The following is a 22,224-nucleotide window of genomic DNA, read 5'->3' as shown; positions in this document are numbered from 1 at the left end:
TCCTTGTGAGGGGAAGAGGAGGGGCAGACCCTGATCTCTGTGGTGCCCAGTGACAGGACTCAAGGGAGTGGCCTGAAGTTGTGTCAGGGGAGGTTTAGGTTGGATATCAGGAAAAGGTTCTTCACCCGGAGGGTGTTTGGGCACTGGAGCAGGCTTCCCAAGGAAGCAGTCACAGCACCAAGTCTGACAGAGCTCTAGAATTGCTTAGACAAAGCTCTTGGGCACATGATGTGACTCTTGAGGATGGTGCTGTTCAGGGACAGGAGTTGGACTCAGTGGTCCTTGTGGGTCCCTTTCCTGATTTCCAGAATCACCTGATTCTGTGATTCTTCATTGACCTGAGGTAGGTGAACTGCTGGGATTCATTGCTTCCCGCTGTCTTCAGAAGGCTTGAAATACATCAGGTTTCAAGTAAGGACCTTGTAATGTCTGTGTGTCAACACTTGTCGCTTCTGTTTTGTTATGGTTATTGGAAATTGCTAGCTATCTTAAGAGATGACCTGTGTCAGTGCTGAGATGCTCTGACACAGATGTGAAAACTGCAGGCAGTAAAGAGCTCCCTCTCTCCACACCTTACTGCTTCCTCCAGTGTCTGCTGAAAACTCCAGCCAAGTGGATGTTGCTTTGGTGAATCTGTCACTGTTCCTGATCTAGATAGTTCTTTCTGAGCAAAAGAGATTTTTATCAAAGAATAACCTCCTCAGTATTTATACCCTCCAAGGCAGGCATTCTATCAGCTTGCTTTCTCAATAAAGGTATTAAAGATGGGGAGAGCTCCCCATGGGAGTTAGAAGGAATGAATGTATCACAGCACGTCTCGTCTTGCTTTCTGAAGTAATGCTATTGTGTGTATGAATATAGTCCCTCAATTTTAAAAATGGAAAGGAAAAGGTGATGTAATTTGGGGGGAGAGATGACTACGGAAATCACATTTCAAGGTGGAGAGCATAAAATACAGTGTAGTTATGAGGAGGCTGCTCTTCTCAGCAGATATGGAGATGTATTTGCATATTTAGATTTATCAGTATGTCAATGATCATTTGCTTTGGAAGAACAGTTCCCTCAGTACAAGTGCTTGAATGTTAATGTGTGTACTGGTTGTGGATGTGCTAGAGTTAATTTTCTTCATAACAGCTCTTGTGGTGATGTGTTTTCTGTATTTGTGGTGAAAATAATGTTGATGACTCAGGGATCTTTTTGTTGTTGTTAAGCAGTGCTTACATGGAGTCAAGGTCTTTTCTGCTCCTCACCCCACCCCACCAGCGAGGAGGCTGGGAGTGCACAAGGAATTGGGAGGGGACACAGCTGGGACAATTCACCCCAGCTGACCCAAGGGGTGTCCCCCACCATATGGTGCCATACTCAGCATACAGAGCTGGGAGGAAGTGGGGCACATTTGTCTTCCCAAGTCAGCATTGTATGTGATGGAGCCCTGCTTTTCTGGGGATCACTGAACACTGCCTGCCCATGGGAAGTGATGAATGGATTCCATGCTTTGCTTGTGTGTGTGACTTTTGCTTTACCTGTTAAACTGTCTTTACATCAACCCATGAATGGTCTCAATCCTATCTTTCTGGTTCTTTCCCCCATTCCATGTGGGGGAAAGTGAACCAGCAGCTGGGTTGCCTACTGGCATTAAACCATGACATTTAGTAATGGCTGTACTGTAGTTTATTAAAATGCTGTAGTGTTAGCAGCAGCACTTGGGGAAAGGATTCAGGATAAACCTCTTGGATAACTTGCTTAAGAGTCAGAGATCTGCAAAAGGCAGTTAACTTTGTCTCATTACGCTGAGTATTTCCATCTACTTCCTTTAGCAGAGGAGGCTAATTGTGGATTTTTGTCTTTCTGGCTGTAGACTAACCTAGCAAGGGAACCTTACGGAAATGCACAGTCCCTTGTTCATGTCTGTCTATCTGGAAACTGTAATCATAGCCCATAGTAAAGCATTCTCTCATGTGATTAAGCATTTACATGAGAAAGCATAGTTGCCAAGGTACACTGGAGGTCCAGTTTGTCTATCAAGGACTGCTGGTTCAAGGATGAAGAGTTTTTTTCAGTTGTGAAGTAATTTATTGAAAAGTTATGTGACTATAAAATGTTTTTCTGCTAAGCATCAGTGGGATGCATTCTTCTTACGACAATTTAAGTTCTTTTCTCTTGGCAGAATTATTTTATTATGAATTTGCAGCAGGTTGCTTGTGTAGTGTCCACAGAATGTATATTAAATCTGAGGTTGCAGTTTAGATAACATTTTTCTCCAGATGTCTTTTTTCCCACCCCCACATACTGCCATATCCCCTTGACCACATAGAATTCATGAAACTAGAGATGTTGCTTTGCAACAGATAAAAACTTATAGTAATACTTTATACTTCAGTATGTCTTTTTAAGTTATTGAAGTGTACATGTATATATACAAAGGTAATGGTTTTGTTAATGAGTAGATTATTTGCATATATTTCTTTAATCAAATGATACTTGCATTTGACTAACTCATAGCAGATTGTCAGTGTCGTCAGAAATGGGCCCATAAGAAGAAGAGGCGTATAAGAATACTGATTATTCTGTAGAAATAACTGGTTACCATGTGTTTCTGCTGCTGTCTACTTCTGGTGTTTCTGTGTGATTAAGTCATTGTAGCTTACTGATTTTAATGAGTAATTCAATTGCGGTGCCTCTGTGCCAGAAGAGACCTGCATTTTGAGCAGCCTTATGACACTTGCATGGAAAGATTCTTGTTTTAAAAATTAATCTGTGTTTAGTTTGTGAATGTACTGTTAATTTACTGCCAAAATGTAGTCAAATAGAAGACTTTAAATGTAACCTTGCTAATGAACTCTGGTGTTTTAAAACTGTTTTTCTAATTCAAGTTTTGAACTTAAATATATTTATTTTTGGTCTCACCTGTGAGAGGTAGAGACTACTCAAAACAGACTTCCATGGAACATGAGGGAAACTGTCTTATATCAGTTAGTTGCTGGGGTTTCTGAAGTCTTAAAATATTTTTTAAACACTGCATTTCTTCGTATTAAAAAAAGTTTTCTTACCCTGCAGTGTTCTTGGCAAAATTACTCAAACGACTCTATGGTGAAACTTCATCATCTTCTCTTGTTCAGACTTCAAGTAGAGAAAAGGAGGTGGTTCTTGAAAATCCTCGCTCAAAATCTAAAGAAAAGAATTTGGATAATGTCCAGATTTCATCAGCAGATGCTAGCACATCAACTAATACACCCTGCGAATCATTTCAAGGTGAGACTGTGTTGTCATTTTTCTGATAATATGCTTTTAAATATAGCTGCTTTATTTCAGAACTGTATAGTACGTTGGTTTTTTCATCTACTGATACCAGCAGATGAATTTGAGTACTAGGGCTAGTGGTACTTAATACCTGGAACACTTGAGGTCCTGTGAAAGTCAAGAAATATTCTTGGTGTATATGCTTGGATGCAGCATTTAGCAAAAGCAAATATGAAAGTTCAGTGTAAGCTGTAACTGTCTTTGATATAATGTCTCTTAAATAGTGATAAAATGACTTCTACTGGTATAGCTCTGCTCAGCTGTTAGAGATGCAGATGGAGATAGGTGGGAATAAATGATCCTGCTCTCATGCTGCAACAGAAACCCCATGGGGAATGCAGATCCATTGGAAGGCAAATATTAATTCAGAGACCATATTAGTCCCTTGGAAAAGAGCATTATGTTGTGTGTGTTTATACAATGAACATGGCATGTGAATATTTGAACAGATAAGTAAAAGTCCTTGTTTTTTTTCAAATAAGTTGTAGAATGTGAATGGCATGCCAAAAGATGGAGCTGGAAAATGAGGTAGCTGTGGTATTACTTGTGGGTAAAAGGCTCTGCACAAGTATAGAATGAAAGTGAACTGCTTTGTATTCACCTAAAACCAGGCTTTGCCATAACTATAAGGCTGTTAAACTGTCTTGAAATAGAAGGGTATGTTTCACAAGAGCATAAAAAACTTCCTCTGGGGGAAATGGTCAGCTATCCTTACTTGCTCACAGGGAAGAACTGGTTGTAGAACTGGGGCAGGAGAGTAATGTCCAGAAGAAGTGAGCAGAATGATGAGTAGGGTTAGAACTGTGTGCTACATAATAACAGATGTTTGTCTTGTTCAGGGATCGGCTTGGTAGGATTGAGGAGAGGATTAGTCTGAATTGCAGAGGAGCTCTGAAGAGCTGTTTCAAGAATAACCTCTCAAAGCACAAGAATGGCTTATTTTGACATGCAGAAAATGAAGCAAATGTGGCAGGAGGCCTGACAGAGCTCGGATGTGTCTGGGAGAGCAGCAAAGGGAAGGTGAAGGAAGGCTAGCTGGGACAAGGTAGGCACAGGAGCTGTGTCATCACTGTGGAAGCAGTGCCACAGTGCCTGGCAGGGAAGCAGAAGGTCTGTTCACAGTAACCAGGTTCAACCAACAGTCCATTGACACCAAGCAAGTTAATAGCGACAAGGCAGGCCTGAGGTCAAGCCAGTATGTCAGGTCTATGTGTCAGTGTGTGCATCACTTGGTCTGAAATACCCTTCTGGTCAGTTTGGGTCACCCGTCCCAGCTGTGTCTCCTTCCACTCACCCCCAAGTTCTTCACCAGAGTGACAGTACAAACAGGAGGAAAGCCTGCTCAGCAATAACAAAATCACCTCTGTATTATCAAGGCAGTAGAAACAGGTGCAAGCCCTGCTCAGCAATAACAAAATCATCTCTGTATTATCAACCCTGTGTTCAGCACAAATCCAGAACACAGCCCTGTACCAGCCACTGGGAAGAAAATTTACTCCAGCCAAAACCAGCACACCATTACTGTAATACAAGGTTGCATGGAAATTTCAACTTCTGTAGTTCTATATGTTTTATACTCAATTTGGTTTTCAAGATTAGTACTTGTGGTACTTCTTTTGTGTAGTCAATAATGAAAAGCATATTTTCAAAAGGTTGATAAAGCATTAAACTTATTCTGTACAATGATATGTGATAGCATTGGTAACTAATGGTCCTTTCAAAACAAGTAACAGGCTATTTATTTGCTCTATGATGAAGGTGTGCTAATTATACCCAACTATGGAGTAATTTCTTAAGCTAAAACTGTTGTTGTTTGTAGTGAATCTATACCATTCCTTATAAATTAGGGCAAAACTCCCACTGAAATGGGAGGTGAGAGGGAGAATTTATTTTACCTTGTAATTTATAACTCCTCTGATTTGTTTATACCTGATTCCTATTGCAATATTCTTCAAGGTGTAATGAAAGAAAGGCTTTTTATTCAGTATCCTAATACAGGGAAAATATTGCTTATGGGATAGGAAACATGGAATAAAAAGATCATGTTTATATTTAGGATTTTCACAGCAGAGCAACAAGGCTGTTTTTGAAATTAACAGCAAACTATAACTAAGTTTGTTATCTGTTGAAGGCATGCAAATGCCACAGTAGTACAGAAAGGGTTCTGCCTTGTTTCAAGCTCAACATATAAGTACTTTAAAAAAAAAAAAGCCTTGAAGTGATAAAATCATAAGAAAAAAAGATAAATCAATTACCCATCTGGGAAACCAGCACACAACCATTCTTTTCTGGTTGTGATTTTATTTAAATTTAACAAAGTCTTGCATTTACATGTGATGATTTTATAGCATTGGACACTGAAAGTACATGTTTAGAGATAGATATAAGGTTTAAGCTATAAACTCTGTGGCCTTGGTGAAAGAAAAACGTAAAAGCATTGATTGAATTTTTTTTATCATAAACTGTTTTAAGTGACTTCTTACTTACAGACCAAAGATTATGGGCATAACTACAAGACAGCTGATGATTTAAGTAGCAGTAGTCAAAGAAGACTAATTGGAAGAAACAGTGGAAAATAAGGAATTTGGTTTTTTTGTAGATACTAACTCTTTCCTAGTTTGAAACTTTATTGTTTCAGTCCTACAAAATGACACTAGATCATTTTTAGTAGCAATAAAAGGTTGAGGATTCTTTTTAAAATAAACTGACTTAATCTTAAGTATTTTCTAGCATTAAATAACAGATTTTACTGTAAAACTCATCACAAGGTCCTTATTTGCCTTTAACAGTTACTCTCAGGTTGTGAAAATACCATAACCAATTTGTCTGGGCTAAACTGCCACACCCCCTTCCACCTGTGAGATTCTGATCTTCATTGGCATGCAGTTTGCAGCATTGCCTTGAAATTTTATGGGCATATCTCTATTGTCCTTCTAGATGCAGGCTTTTAAGATCATACTTTTAAAGCCTGTAAATATTTGCCTTTACATACAATATTTGCCTTTTTTGAGATCAGATTGAAGTTCAGATGCTTAAGAAGATGGAACATCAGGACCTATGTTAATGATTGGTTCTCATTTAATTCTGGATGATAACAGTTTGGTATCAGAAGGGGTTATCCCATAAAGCTCCTCACATAGTTCTGGAACCAAAGCTTACAATAAGACCAGGAACAACTGGAGGTAGAAGGCGAATTCTTAGGGACACTGTCCTTTGTAACTGTAGAGAGGCCTTCTGAATGGTATTTGTGTTTTCTTCAGGAAGGTGGTAGTTCTGTTAGGCATTGAGAAAACATGTGGAGATGTCATGCTTCTTCTGGACCCCACAGAAGAAGAGTAGTCATATCTTTTTGCTTGAAAAGAGAAATTTTGTATTTTTTAAAAACAAACCAACCAAAACAAAAAAAAACACAGACAAATACAAACCCCCGCCCCCCCACTAAAAAAAAAAAAAAACAAAAAAAACCAAAAAAAAAACCAGCCAACCAAAAATTCTACCACCCAAACAAATGACAAACCCAAACCAAAACAAAGCACTTGCCTGTGTGCTGAATTTTAGTTCTAGGGCATAGATAGTAAGATATACCTTCCCTTTGGATTATAGTTGTCCTAGTTTTTTCCCTTTTGTACCAAAATACTTAGTCAGAAAATGAGTGTAACCAAAGTAGGAATTCCTATCCCCCAGAACAATTAGAAAAGACTTTCTAAATATTTCGTCCCTTGAGGAACTTGATTCATCCATTGCAAGAGCAATAATTCTTAATTTCAAAAGATGTAATAAAAGATTTTTTTCCTACTTCAGCATAAAATTCAACAGGGTCTAGATTACATCTTTATTACCTTAAACCAATTTAAAGTTCCACGCAAGTAGTGAACCTGCTTCTTGTGAAAGGCAAAGCATTAAAAAAGAGCAAATGGAGAGTTGAAAGCTCCTATAATAAGAGAAATTTTCCATAAACTAAAGATATTTTGTGAATATGCTGCCTTAAAAATACTTTAAAACTTGCTATATCACAGAAAAAAAAGTATCTGGGAAAAGACTGAGCATTTCAAAATAGAAATTGCCCACATGGTTATGGGCTTTGGCTAAATTCTGTCCCAAGGTTTTGTTAGTTTTTGACCTTTGTTAGGGCCAGGTCCGTTTGCAACCAGGATTAATATAGTGAAGTCATGAGGTCTGCAGTTCTGTGATTTCTTTATTTTTTTGTTGGTATTTTAAAACCTCAGTAATTATTTCTAATAGCTTTGTGGTATATATTCAAAAGCGGCATGCATGCTTCTAACGAGAGATTTGCTAATTGTAGAATTGGCACAGAATGGTCAGGTTGGAAGGGACCACAGTGGGTCATCTGGTCCAACCTCCCTGCAAGCAGGGTCATCCTGGAGCACATGGCACAGGATTTCACAGCCTCTCTGGGCAATCTGTTCCAGTGCCTGGTTACCCACACAGTAAAGAAGTTCTTCCTCATCTTCAGGTGGAACTCCTGTGCATCAGTTTCTGCCCACTGCCTCTTGTCCTGTTGCTGGACACCACCAAGAAGGGCCTGGAAATGTTCTCTTGACACCGCATGCTTTAGATACTGACACACATTGATGAGGTCCCCTCTCAGACATCTTTTCTGGAGGCTCCCTCAGCCTTTCCTAGTAGGAGGAAATGGCCTCCTTAGTATCTGACCTTTTTCTTGGTCAGAATTATAACTACTTTTTATAAGACTTGGAATTTACTGATCAGTGTTTAGCATCTTCCTTATAAAAATGAACATTTCAGAGTTGCTGAAGAGGGATAATTGCATTCAAGTTAAATACATGTCAGTATAAATTGTGTTGTGCCACTTTTGATTTTTGCTTTTTCCCTAATCCTGAAAAAGGAATTTGAAATGCAGAGTGCCTAGCCAGAGTTTTGGATCTTGTGGAGATAACTTAAACTTTCCTTCTCCTTCATTTATTTAAGTAAGAAATAGTGAGGAATGTTACTAAGCTGTTGCTAGTAATAGGTTTTAGTTTTCTAAAAAGGCTGGAATCCATGTTATCCTATATAAATGGACAAAACACAATTTACTATTTATTAATTAAGTAAAAACGTGAATGTCTTATCAAATGTGACCTATCCCAGCACTGTTATCCTGTGTGAGGAATCCATGTCAAAATTCAGTACAGCTGTGTGATTATTTTGTGTTCTCCTTATTTGTTCCACTGAAGTTATTGATGCTGACAGTGTACTGCATTTAAATCATTGCTAGGACACCAGGACTGTGTCCTTCCTCATACAGCCATTTTACTGTAGAAAACTTAGGCTAGTGACAGAAATGCCTAGGAGACAAAACTTGTCTAAAAAATATGCATGAACAGCCCTGCCTTTTAGTTGATCAAATAGATGAAGTGCTTATGGTTGAGAAATTAAATTCTAGCAGTACTTAATGCAATAAACAACTTTAGAGACTTGTTAAACAATTCAGCTTTGCTTTAGTTAATTACTTTGAAAAGCTGTCTATTGTGAGTAAGCTAAAGAGCAATGGAGGTTATAATTATTATACAATAAAGTGTTGTCACACACTCTTATAGTCTTTTCTCAAGGGTTTAAAAATTCTCTCATTGCATGGTATATTACAGTGCTATTATGCTGTGCAAATGGGACAGATATTTTGACTGAAGATACCAGCCCCTGGTGGCTCTGGTAAAAATGGTGCCCAGCCAGTTTTACAAGGCAGTGCTTTAGGGGAACGTAGAAATCTGGGGTTTAGGGGAGAAGGGAAAAAAATTCCAAAACTCAGCCTAAAAACCCAACCAATCCAAATCCCACCAAACCCCCCCCCCCAAAAAAAAAACCAACAAAAAAAAAAACCCCCAACAAAAAAAAAAAAAAACCCAAAAAAAAAAACAAAAAAAAAAAAAACCCTTCTCTCTGTTCAGACTGAGTGGGCTGTGTGTATAATATCTGTAACTTCAGTTTGTGACAGAAACAGTTCTCTTGTTGTCTTCAGTTCCTACAGCAATGCTGTTCTGGGTTTTGGAGGAGTTCTTTGCTGCTGATTGACAGATTCCTTCCTTTTCCAGTGTTCTTACATATATATACTAACTCCTTCTCCTCTTCTACATGCTCATTGCAAGCAGCTTAGCTGTCATAGGGAGAGCTGCTGGTCTCTGTGAAGCTTCTGTGAGCTACTGACTGAGCTCTCTCAGTAGCTCATCTAACAGTGTGTAGCAGTCACCTACATAGAGGAGAAAATGCCAGCTTTAGTTCTAAGTGTTAACAAGCTGCTAAACCTAAACTAGTCAACTGCAGGAAAACTAATTATCATGGTAAAGGAAACAGAAAAATGGCTTGTTGAAGAACTTGCTAAAATAGCCTTGTTTCACCTAGAGATGGCTGATAGTACTAAATTGAATCAAGCTGCAGTGTAATAATTGTGTGTTAGCATTCCTGCTGTCCACCTTACCTCCTTGTTTGAAATCATGTTCAGTGCATTGGTGACAGGACAGGTTGTCTCACACAGCCTGCTCCAGTTTACACTGGGGAGTTTATCACTTACACTGCTGTTGTCAAAGTCATAGTTATTCAGAGTCAAATCCCATATTTTCTGCTGTTGCACAAGTTTACTTTCTACTTGTGTTTCCTATCAACTCTACCTTCTAACAATTTGAAAAGTGGAAATGTTTGTAATGTGAGCTTGGTACTGAACTATCTTCTGAGCAAATACTTTTCTCTAATATTTTGTGCTTTGCATTGTTTTTTACACAAATGAGAAGGGACTGTTACCAATAACTTCTAGTTATGGAATAGAAAATGTGAATTTAGAGGGGCAAAAGCTTTTAAACTTTAAATTTTGTGTGCTTTTGCTCTTATGAGCACATATCTTTATTTTCTGGTCTTGTTTCAGGTACCTTCCAGTAATGACATAATGACTTCATCAGTGAGGATAATTAAATAATTGCAACTTAGGCATGGCCTTTTAGATTCAGTGTTGTTGCATTTATTTTTTTTAAAAGGATTGATTAACAGGGATATATTTGGCTTTTGAGAAGTGTGTTGAACAAAAAAGATCTGCAGCAGGAGAAGTAATTGAGCTGGATACTAGCATAACATTAAGATAGCTTTATGTTCCTGCTCATACTGCTAGAAATCTTCAACATCTAATCAAAATATTGCATATAGTCATATACCAGGACATATATGGGACACATATACCATTTAGCTGTATAATTTGTTTCATCATTACCTCCTATATTCAACTTTCAGAAAACAGATAACAGCAAAATTTTAATTCCACCATCTGCTTGTAGTCAGATTCACATCTGAGAAGTGTTCTGTTTCTTGTTTTCCTCAATCAGTGGTTTTTCCATGCTTCTGGTCTCACTTTGTTTTATGCTTAGTTTTCACTACTTTTTCCCACGAAATATAGATATTTTAATGGTTCATAGGTAAAAAGCAAAAGCATCTTCCCCAAATCATGAGTGAGAACAAGAGCAAGAAGGATTTGTACTTAATCAGTTTTTTCTCTGTGACAAAAAATGTCTGCCTCAGTTTATTGACCTCAGTTTCCTTTTGAAGTTTTTGGTTTTTGACAAGTGGAAGGAAAACACCATGATGAGGGAGTACTTCTGAGGATTTTCTCATTTTGTTTTCTTCTTTCAGTGCTCTTGTCTAGTATCCTCTGTAATCTACACTTTCTCTTTTCAATGAACTGAAGAATTTCTGGGAATGTGGAGTGTCAGAAGGGAAGTAGTTATGAACTAGCTTGAGTTTCAACTGCTGCAGGGCACAAGTGATATACACCTTAAGAACTGGAAGAGTTGTCTGTAATATGGCTAGGACTCTAAAAAATAACACCCTGGGAATTAAGTGAAAACATGCTTTGCTTGAATATCAAAGGATAGTGGACTTGATTTTGTGTAAACATAACTGAATAAAGTATCAGAAATTAAGGTCAATCAAAAAATTCAGTACTGCTGTCTGCATAATGTTGTGACCATCACTATTATAAAAAAGAGGATTGGAATAAGTGTATTGTACTACTTCCCCACAATGTTCTCCAACAGTTGCTGCTTAAGGATTCTCTGAGCCAGAGGACAACATGTATCTCTTAAATTAAAAGACTTGTCTTTTATCACTTTATTGTTTAAATGTATGTAATTGTGCAATTTAGAATAGAACTTTAAACTTTGACATTTTATTTGGCAAAGAGGGGAATTTGTCCTTCCATAAAGAATAGCAGACATCTTCAGAATTATAAAATTTCACAACTCTGAACTTTGTGGAAGAACAAGCTTCTTCAGCATTCTGTTACATGTATTGGTGCTAATAAAATATATGACAGTAATAACACAGTATTTGAGATAACTGGCTATCTGAAAGTCATTCAGAAAACTTTTTGTATTTAGAAAAGTATGGAGAATGTTTGGAAGGAATATATATTTCATCTTCTGTCAAGAAGTGGCATGAGTGACTGCTCTTGTTTATTCCAGTTTAGTCAGGACAATGAGGTAGAGTCTGTAGTGACTGGTAGCATTTGTTCTTTTTTTTGTTTGTTTTCCACCCAGGGTGACTTCTCTAGTATTGAGGGAAAGAATACTGTTGAAAACTGCGGTCAAGCAGTAGGAGTTCCACCCTCCAAGGAAAAGGGCCATACTTTCCAATTGCACAGAAGACTTCAAGTTTCTGTTTGGAAGCACTCTGGTGTGTGTGAGACGAACACAAGGCTGTGCTAAGTCAGCCTGGGAACTGAGGTTGTTTGTATGTAATGTGTAGCACCTCATGTCCCTGAGGTTACTTAATTGTACCTTATAGACTGAAATAGCTTGGTTTCCAGGAACTTGGATATTGTCTGAACAAAAACGAGTATACATTGAGGAGTGGGTAGGTATTTAGGTTCACTGGAATTGTTCATGCAATTGAAGGATATTTTGATGTGTTCACATTGATCAACAGGAAAAGTATTTATTTTTCTGTACCGTAGTTCAGGAGGACACTCAAGGTATGTACAGATAGTCACTGATACCACCTTTGGTAGACTTCAGTTTATGAAGCTTTTTGAAGGAGATGACTCTTGCCCAGGATTTGAATCCTGTCTTCATAGATGCTTGTCTTGCTAGTCAATGAAGGGAAAGTTATTGTGTACAGATAACGAGGTCTTTATGTTCCTTGGGAATTGTAAGAGTTTTGGGGTCATAGTCTCACTTGTATGCAATAAAAATGAGGAATAGCTATAATAGGGTCATATTCTAGCTTACATACTAAGTAAAATCATACTTTAATACAAAATTTTTAAGGGAAATAACAGACCTCATTCAAACCTTATTTTTGTCTGGTCATATCTACTGTAATGCTGCACAGAAAATGCTACTGCCAATAATGACTTCTATAGAGGGTGTGACACTGAACTACTCAGACCTTGTATTTGATTCAGCATCAATTCCTCATTTCCTGTGTAGGATGGTTCAGGAGTGGTACTCCCCAATTTAGTACTCCCACTAAAAAGAAAACCCTCAGCTGCTCCCCTCCCCTTCTCCACTGGGAGACAAAAGGCAGAGATCATCAGTGAAGACAAGAACAGTTTACTGGAAACACCAATGAGATAAGAAAACAAACAGTAACAGCAACAGTGCTAATAACAATAATGTGCAAAGAGAGGGTGATTGACATGCAAAGTGTTCGCCCCAGCCCAGGACACTGAAAAACAATGGCAGACAGCTCTTCTGCCTGACAGGCATTCCCTGTGACTGGAAAGGAGCACCTTTCTTGGAAGCAAGAGCCCCTGCAAGTGGCCTAAGGTGGTACTGAGTAACATTGGTGTGTTGGCCATGTCCTCTGGGCACAGCTCAGGGCAGCCCAGAGCTCCTGGATCAAGTACTCAGGCGGGCTCAGGCTACCCAGCAGCTTGTGACTACTGACTACAGACATGTGCTACTGCACCTGGCTGCTGTAAAACATAATTAACTGTCCTGGCCAGAACTAGGACACTCTGCTTTTCTCTAAAGACCTATTTTTGGGGATGAACTTTTTCCATGTTTGGAAAAGTGATAACTGGGTGTTTCCAAGGGGTAATTTTGTGGAAAAGATCACAATTTTGATAAGATTGGTCTAACTTACAGTTGTTTGGGGGAGGAGGGGGACCTGCAGGACTTTCTAGCTTCACTTGGGTTCTCTGTTTGCTCCTATGAGTTCTGCCTTGTGGGAACTTAAACTTGGGTGAGTTATCAAAGCTTTTTGAGTTGCAGAGAAGCACTTCACAGGTAAGACAAAGTTTTTGCCTTGATTGAAAAACTTTACAGGGTCCTGGTGTCCAGTCACTGGCTGTGGGACTTGTGTGAGGGGAGGCCAGGGATGCCCTGTGCTGGACACAAGCAGTTCCAGCCCACCCACTGCAGGGCACAGCTGAGCAGGGGCACCCCAGGGGACACTTCTTTAAGAAATGAGAAAACAATCCCAAGACAGGAGGGAACTAAAAGGAGTGGCAACAGTGGAAACCCTAGGGTCAGAGGAGGAGAAGGTACTCTGTTGTTAAGTAAATATTCCTGAAGGATGGCAGCCCATGGAAAACCCCTGTGGGGGAAAAGTAAGGAACAGCAGAGACTTCAAAACATTACACCCACCTCCTTGTACTGCTCTTTCTCTCTGAAGGAACTGGGTATAACCTGCAGTGAGAAGAAACAGGGGTGAAGTTGGGAGTGAAAAGAGCCATTGAGGAAAGATTTTTGTAGTTGTGATCTCCTTGCTGTTGACCCGTGAGCTCTCTTAGTCCTCTTTGCCCCATTGTAAGCCAGCCCACCCTCAGCCTGCTGAGGGGAGAATGAGTGAGTATCTGGCTGGGTGTTGGGCTGCCAGCCAGGGCCAACCCAGCACAGAACCTCAAAGTGATTCATTCAGTCTCTGTCCAAGGTTTAGTCTTACAGCAGGCCAAGGACCCAGACCCTGAACATGTGCTCTGGCTGTGTCTGTGTCTGAGGTGTGCCTAACCATGCTTGGTGTTCAGGCAGCCTGGAAACTGTGCTGGTGCTAAGTGCCACCATTCTGAGCTATGAGTAGGGCATAGTTTAAAGATGCTGAAAAATAAACTTAACAAAATGCAGAGGCTACCTGAGATGACTGACTGACTGACTGACTGACTGGGCAGCTGACAATTCTGTATGGCTGGAAGCCTTACCTTCAGCTCCTTCTAAAAAGATCTGATACTGGTTTGTAGTAAGATAGTAAGAGATAACATAACTGGCCAAGCAACTAACATGCTTGGAGATGTAATGTTGGTAATGGCGTGGTGTAGGATGCCTTTCCCTACTCTGTGCACAAACCACCACACTGAGTTACATGCTGTGGATCTCTGTGTGGGGAGCATGAATAGAAGCTAGATAGTTTGAAAACATTTATTCTGTATTCTTGGTTTGCCCTAAAGAAAAATGTTTACTCTTTTGGGGGCATTGTAAATGACCTTTACCTGTTGGAGCTTTTTTTTCCCATAAAATAAATTTCAGAAATGGGATTAATTACTTCTAACTAGTAAAAGGGGAGGATCCTTTAGTATCTCTAATATCTGTTTACTTTTGTTTATCAAAAAACCCTCTTTATGTTGCAGTTTTATAAGTTCAGCCATTTTCTTTTCAGCAATGTTTGACTTTATGTTTGACCAATACATCTCTTCTTGGCTCAAGGAGACTCTGCCCCCAGGCTACAAAAATCCAGATGTAGATACGGTAACAGTTTGGTTTGACACACTTGCACAAGATTAGCAAGACTAATTCTTGGTTTATGAGCTTGCAAGCTTCTTAAAGATGCAGCTGGTGTGAATAAATATGTAATTTGGATATTCCCATTTAAAGAGGTAAAATAAAAAATATAGTCTTGAGTCATCATTCATTTCCATAGAAAGATTTGTAACTGTTTTTCTTTGTAGGATTGTTGTTACAGATGGTTCCTCAAATTCTGTTATGTGTAACTATTTTGTCTGGAAGGTTATTATCTCAATATAGTTACTGCTTACATGATTAAAAGATTTGAATTTTTTAAGGCTATTGTAAATTAAGTTTAGTTGTTTTCCTGATCATCTTTGTTTTACAAAACCTAAATAAAAATGGAAAAAAGGGGAAACTTGAAATCCTTCAGAAGGGAATAACTTAAACATTTATACATCCTTATAATTTTAAACTGTCACTAATTAGCAGTTCATCATTAATCAACCTGGATGGGAGAGAAAAAAGTCAATGAGGTACTGCTAGTTCAATGATTTGGCATCATCTACGTGGAAAGGATCTGCTGAAGAATTATCCCATGTTAATTTTTAATGGATTTTTTCCAAAATGCACAGTTGCTCTTCATCATTCTCTATTATTTATTTCTTTCCCTTTATTATCCCTCTAAGTATTATCAATACTGGAAACATTCTGACTCATTCAAGAAAAAGATTATATTATTCTAATGTGTTTTCAAAACAAATTTATTCCTTCATGATGAAAACAATAGTGTTGTTTTCAGAAGTACTTTGAATGCTCAGAAATGAACATTTGTTTTTGAAGTAAATGTCTGTCTGAGAAATGCCAGTGCATAGTTAAATTCCGCATTAGAAATATAGAAGTAATCCTCATTAGGGATCTATCAGATGCAACCCCATTTGAAATATTTAGGAGTTAGTCCAACCATAGTTGCACATAGCTACACCTTGGTGATCGACTTGGATCATCTGGGACCTTCAGATGAGTTTGTGGTGTAAGGAGGTTGATTGTGTCCACCTGCCAGAAATGTTTTTATTGTATATCATTTTAACAGCTAGCTCTGTGTTTTAAAGAGACAAATTGCCCCCAAAAAGGGAAGGTTAGTGCTGTGTCTGTGCTGACTTACAGAGCTGGCTGAGTGTTAAAAAGCCCAACAAAACAACAACAAACACAACCAAAAAAGCCCAACAATCCAAAATTAAAAAAAACTTCACACTGAGCCATCTAAAACTATGTTGCAACATCTGGAGACACCTGAAATCCTGGCCTTCTGGAAAGGTTTTTTCTCACTGTGGTTGATCTCTGTTGTTGTCACTACTCTGTGCAGAAATACATTCTGACTTGGTGTGAATGGAGCAGAGATGTGTCTGTCACTTCTTGTCTGGTGAACAAATGAGGTTTCTACTGCTGCTCTTGCAGGTACTTTTAAATACCTTTCAAAGGGGAAACAATCATACAAAAACAGACTGCTGCCATCAACACAAATAGTTTCCTGTGCAATGAAATAGTTGGAAAGCTGGCCCTTGGCACTTACCTCCTGCCCCAGAAAGAAGTAGAGCAGGATGAGGAGGTGAGTCCTCTGGGGCAGGCACTGCTGAGGCTTAGTCAAGTGTGACTTTCAAACTTCCTTTATCTTTGCACCCTTCAGAGAAGTATAGGCTGTGACTTTTGTGAAGCAGTTCTTAAAGAAATAGTCTGCTCATGCTGAATAGGGAAAAAAAATGTTTAGTTTCTCTTAAAATATCACTGTAAGTGGAAGCTTCTTTTGAAGATAGGGGAGAAGATTTGTCTGATACGATAGTTCTTTATACCAGAAGCATTTTTTTCTAACCCATGGAGTGTGATTATTTGTAGATGCAACAAAATTTGATGCAGTTCTTTTGGTCATAGGATAATTTCTGTGTTCCACAGCTGACCTTCTGTAAGGATTTTCAAGATCACTTATTGCTGTAGTTGGAAAAACATTTCAGAAAATCTGTAGTGAGACCAATATTGAGCCAGATACTTTGGATTTTCTTTTTTGTAGATAAGGATGCTACAGTTATGTCTCCAAGAAGAGTTTACACAATGGACCTTCCTCCAGAGGGTTATGTTGCAGTTACTCCAGATGCTCTTAGTAATGCAGTTTCTGAAAACTCTGGCAGTAGTGCTGACTCAACAGGTAAGGTTGCATGGTTGTTACTGTAATTAATTTTTCAGAAGGGAAACTTCTTAGCAGCTCTTATCAAGTAGATTCAGACGGCAACAATAAAGCATTTAAACTGTTGCTGCCAGTGGGTGTCACTGTTTTGCAATGTAAGCACAATGAGGATGTGCTTCCCTATGGCTTCATTTCCATCGTTTGGGGTTTCTAGACTAGATTCAGCATTTGGTGATAGCCATGCAGTGCCACAGATCTTATGAAGTTATGTAGAACCTAACTTAGAACAAAGTCTTTAGCTCCTCCCACTCAAGTGACATGTACTCATATTATGCCTGCTCACAGTCAAATTATTTTCAAGGATAAATATTAGGTAAAACTGTCTTACTATGTCTACCCTTGATGTTTTGAGGAATTCAGTAAAGGCTTAACAATCTTTCAAATTTGCCTCTCTCAAAATAGGTATTCATCACTGGAGTTAGTGGGGGGGGGGGGGTGTATCAATCCTTTAATATTGAAAAGCTTTCTGATGAGAAACTGTGACCATATAACTTCAGAAACAATTTTTGCTGTTGTCAAAGGATACAAGAGAAGAAGCACAGAATCTGTAAAGTGGATTCTAAGTTGACCTCAGTTTAATACATGGTTTTCTGAATGACATTGCCAGAATTCAGTTGATTCTGTCTGTCTTTAGAAAGAGGTCCCAAGCTTAGACGAGACAAATGAATTTAGTTTTTTTCAATTGCTGTGTTCCTGTGGATGTATGTTTGTCCAGAATTGTGCATCACTGTCGTTGGCCACTAGGGACATTCTATAGTAAAGAAGATACCCAGGTAATGCACCTGATAAGCAGCAGTTATTAAACTACGGTGTCAGTTTCAGCCTGGAGATTGCCTTAAATGCAAGGAAAACATGAGATATAACTTGCAGATATAGAAAGGCAAATTCTGCTTGTCTTTGCTAACAATACCCACGGGGTGAATTTTCAGCTTGGAAATTTGGTCTATAATCTGTTCTGAGCTCCAGTCAGAGTCTGAGTACAAGTAAAGCTACCAAAGTAGCTCAAGGGACTGAAGCAAAATATAGGATGACTAAGGGCATGTCAAGAATGTTCTTCCTTGGTGTGCAGTGATTTAAAGACCATTTTTGAGTGACAAAGAAGTAACTTTATCAGAGTAACATAAGAGTAGGTCTTGATAGTTTTTGGATTATGAATGGAAAGATGTTCTAATTTAGAGTTTCTACGTTGTGCTCTTCTCAGTTACATAGGATTCATGTTTGCAATCCAGAAGCTGTTTCAAGGTTACCCTTAACTTTGTTTAGTTGCAGAGCTGTCTTTGGACAGTTCACTGGGTTTCTCTTTCCCAGCATGTCAGATTCAAGCTGCTTATTCTGATCTTGAAGCATCTTTTCTCTCCTTCCATGCCATATAATTTCTGTTTATTATTTCATGTACTTTCCTTTCAGATATTAGAGGAGTGCTTCTTCCTCTTCTGTGTTTTGCTGATAAGACTAAATGAAGTCTCATAATACTTTGTAGGTAAATTCAGTTTTATACAGGGACTTAAGTTGCTTTTAAATAGAACACTAGCATACATACAGAATACTGCAGATATATCCTTACAGCACTAGCATGGAACTTTTGTGGCAAATTTACTCAGCTGCTGTTTAAAATCTATGAATAAATCAGATTATGTGTGGTGCATATTAGATGTTAGAGTGATACAGTATTATACATAATTAGATGTTAGATACATTGCAAAGCAGTTAAGCAGAACAGAATTTAGGATTGCGTTATATTGTCTCTTTTTAGAGTCATATAAATACCTGCCTGGTTTTACAGTGGGTAAAGTATTGAACAATGGCTTCATTTGCTCATTTTTTAGATTTAATATTTTCCTGTAGTATTTCAAAACCAATGTACTCAACCATGATAGTAAGTAGACTTCTGGTGTTGCTTAGTGATAGTATTAGCTGTTAGATGGAGAATGTTCTTAGCTGATCCCAGTTTTACTGTTCAGGAAGAGTAAGTTTTGGGTTTTAGCTACTTTTTAAACAGTTAACAAAGGATCTGGAATTCTGGGAGACTTACTTTTGGATTTGTTTGTTATTGGCTTTGCACTTTGTCATAGAATCAAGAAAAAACAAATTTGAAGTGAAGGTTTTTAATCTGTGGCTCCTTTTGCAAGGTTTGTTTGATGTTGTACTATAGATGTTATTCTTACCAGATATTTGCCTAATTATTTTTTTCAAACCTCCTTATAGGGAGATTTTTGTTACATTCCCTTTTTTACTTGCTCTAGTGTTTCACAACTCTTTAATGATAGATCATTCTTGCTGCAGTTTAGACCCTTATTTGTTTTGCCTAAATAAGGAGATGTGTGCTAATCTTGCAAGGGTGAGGGGACATGGTTCACTTTACTTGTGTATGTCATTTAAGCATACATATAAAATCTATTGCAGGATAAAGTCTGTAATTTCAGGTAGTGCTCATAAAATATTAAAGGACCATCTTAAACACACTATGGATTACTTAGTCTGCTCACCTAGGTTCAATTGTATATCCCGAATTTAGATCTTTTTTGAAGGGATAAAGGAAAGCTCTAATGAGAACCTTTGACACTGAAGGAAAAAGAGGGTGCATGCATGACTGTATGTATGAATATTTTATATGTATATATAAAATAAATCTGTTATGTTTAGAATTGTTCCAGGTATGCCCAAAAGATCAGCTCCATAAAGTGAAGTTGAGATTTGGTGTATGCATTGTTTTAATCCTGATACTATCTATATGATATATTTTATATGGCAATAGATAACCTTCCACTGTTTCCTAAAAATGTAAGCATATTGTTTATGTACTGGATAAGAAAAGGTTCCTGTGTCATCCTTTTCTAGCCCAGAACTGAGGGGAATTAATGATATGGAAATTCAACAAAAAAAATCTGACTCAAAAATTAATTTCATTGTTTACCAAATTTTCATTGTTGTCTCATGAAAATAATATTACTCTATTTTAGGATTATAATTTTTCAGTTATGCATCACTGGTGATTTGCTGTGTCCTCTCAATAAATTAAAGAAACCAAATATGACACGATCATCAAGAGAAATGGATGTGCCATGGCTGATGTTTCTTTGTGGTAAATTGCTGTGTGGAAGACTGAAATATTCAGTCACTAAAGTATGTATTTCAACATCAGCTGCTTTTGAGAAATGGTTTAGAAGTTGAAGTTAATTAAAATTATAAAATAATTTCTTATCAGCTCTAAAATATGTTCGAGTTTTTCTATTATTATTGTTGTTGAAACTGCTAGTTCGATTATGGTTGATGTTGTCAGGATGATATTAATGATGTCCAGAATAGCTTCTGAACAAAAGGGGAGAAGAAAATTCAGGCAGTCTCTTATGTGTCTTGAGCATCTTGATTCACTTAAAGGCAGCCATTTCAGGAAGACTTAATGGTGTTTAAGCTTGTGTTTGTTTTTAAGAGATGCTGTTATGAATCATGTGTTGACTACTTGCATTCTTGGCAAGTGGTTGGGAATGTGATACTTCACAGAAGCACACCAAGGGAGCAATATGTTTAAAGCAGCCTAGGTCAGCAGCAAACTTTTTTCACTGATAGGTAGCACCAGTTGTGAAACTCCAACATTATGAATCCTTTTGTAGCCTTCAAACCAGAGGACTCATTAGACTATTTAACTTAATCTCTGTGCCTATTAGATAGGTCTTACCCCATGTTGAGCTCAGCACTTTGTGTTTGGAAGAAACCAAACCAAACAAAAAAAATCTGTTCACATTTCAAAGATGTCACAGAGGCTCCACTGCTTTCTGGTGCTAACAGTTAATTGGTCTCACTCTATTGAATAAAAAAAAAATAAAATTGAAAATTGGTTTTTCTGCCTTCCTCCATTGAAATGAAGGGCCTCTATTAACTAGTATTTTCTTTCCACAAAGAAGCACAGTAATCAAGTCACCATTAATCTTTTTGATTAAACAGGTTCACTTTTGCATTGCTCTAAGATATTTACTTCAATCCTCAAGTCATATTTGTAGATCTTTTAGGTATCACCCTTTTCACAGCATCTTTTTAAGAATACAAACCCCACTACTGCATGTAGTATTTGTGTTTCTTTACCCTTGAAGAAACTAATACGGTATTAATGTTTTAGATATGTTTTCGAATTAATCAGAGGGTGTGCGAGTAGACAAAAGTTACCAGAAACAGTTAATTAAAAAAGTCTTCTGCTTTAATTCCAAATCAGCTCATTCATATATACAGTTATCTCAGTGATATTACAGTAAATATTGTTTGTGTAGGGCTTCTTAACTGTAAATCAAAATGTTTCACAGTACTCGATGTTACTTATTTCAAATAAAAGAGTTCAGGAAAGAATTCAGCAGGAAATAAACTCAACTTCTCTTGAAAACAAAGGAGTTTAAGAACACTTACAATTGCTTTTCTGAATCTTATATCTGAGAGAAAAAGCTATAAAAAACCTCCTGCAAATCAGGTTGTCTTATAGTGCCTTCTGTCAGCTGCTCCTGCATTGGTTGTCCAGGGTTTTGTGGCAAGTTCTGTGAGAATATCCAAGGCTTATAACAAGACTAATTGAGAGAATTGTGGCAGTTTCAGAGTAAGGATTCTGCATTTGCAACCTAAAAATAATAAAATTCTTTCCAGTTTTCTTCTTTTTTTAATAGAATAACAAGCCTTCTAAAGGATTCTTATGAACAAAAATCCTATCTAATTCATTACTTCTTTAAGTATACCTGAATAATGAAAAATGCTACAGTACAGCTCTTAGTATAATAGCCAGTGTTTTGCTACACAGGTGAACCAAATCATATTTCAAATCATAGCATAAATAAGTGAATGGGATTGATATACAGATGTGTAGCTTGTTTTTTACAACTTGCTGGAAAAAAAAGGTTTTACTGTTCTGCTTTCAGCTACTTTTATGGCTCTTTCTTTGAGGTTAGCTTCTCTTTCCTTCTCTCATTAGATTTGTTAGCATGGGTCTTTCCTTTTCTAGTAAGGGTGGCATGGACTTGCAGGTTGAAAACATACTGTGAAAGAATA

The 22,224-nt window shown here is 37.8% G+C and overlaps 1 protein-coding gene across 1 annotated transcript in view; it reads left to right on the top strand.

Annotated features, from left to right (window-relative positions):
* Nucleotides 1-22,224, top strand: part of ERICH1 (glutamate rich 1) — a 66,504-nt gene that overhangs the window by 11,917 nt on the left and 32,363 nt on the right. The window contains exons 2-3 of the mRNA XM_036380903.1: nt 3,058-3,252; nt 17,026-17,160. Coding sequence (XP_036236796.1) covers nt 3,058-3,252; nt 17,026-17,160 — 330 coding nt within the window. The remainder of the gene's footprint in view (nt 1-3,057; nt 3,253-17,025; nt 17,161-22,224) is intronic.

The sequence above is a fragment of the Molothrus ater genome, chromosome 3, assembly GCF_012460135.2.
Source record: "Molothrus ater isolate BHLD 08-10-18 breed brown headed cowbird chromosome 3, BPBGC_Mater_1.1, whole genome shotgun sequence".
Taxonomy (NCBI): Eukaryota; Metazoa; Chordata; class Aves; order Passeriformes; family Icteridae; genus Molothrus; species Molothrus ater.
The sequence above is the reverse complement of the archived record's forward strand: the minus strand, read 5'-3'. Positions and strand labels throughout refer to the sequence as shown.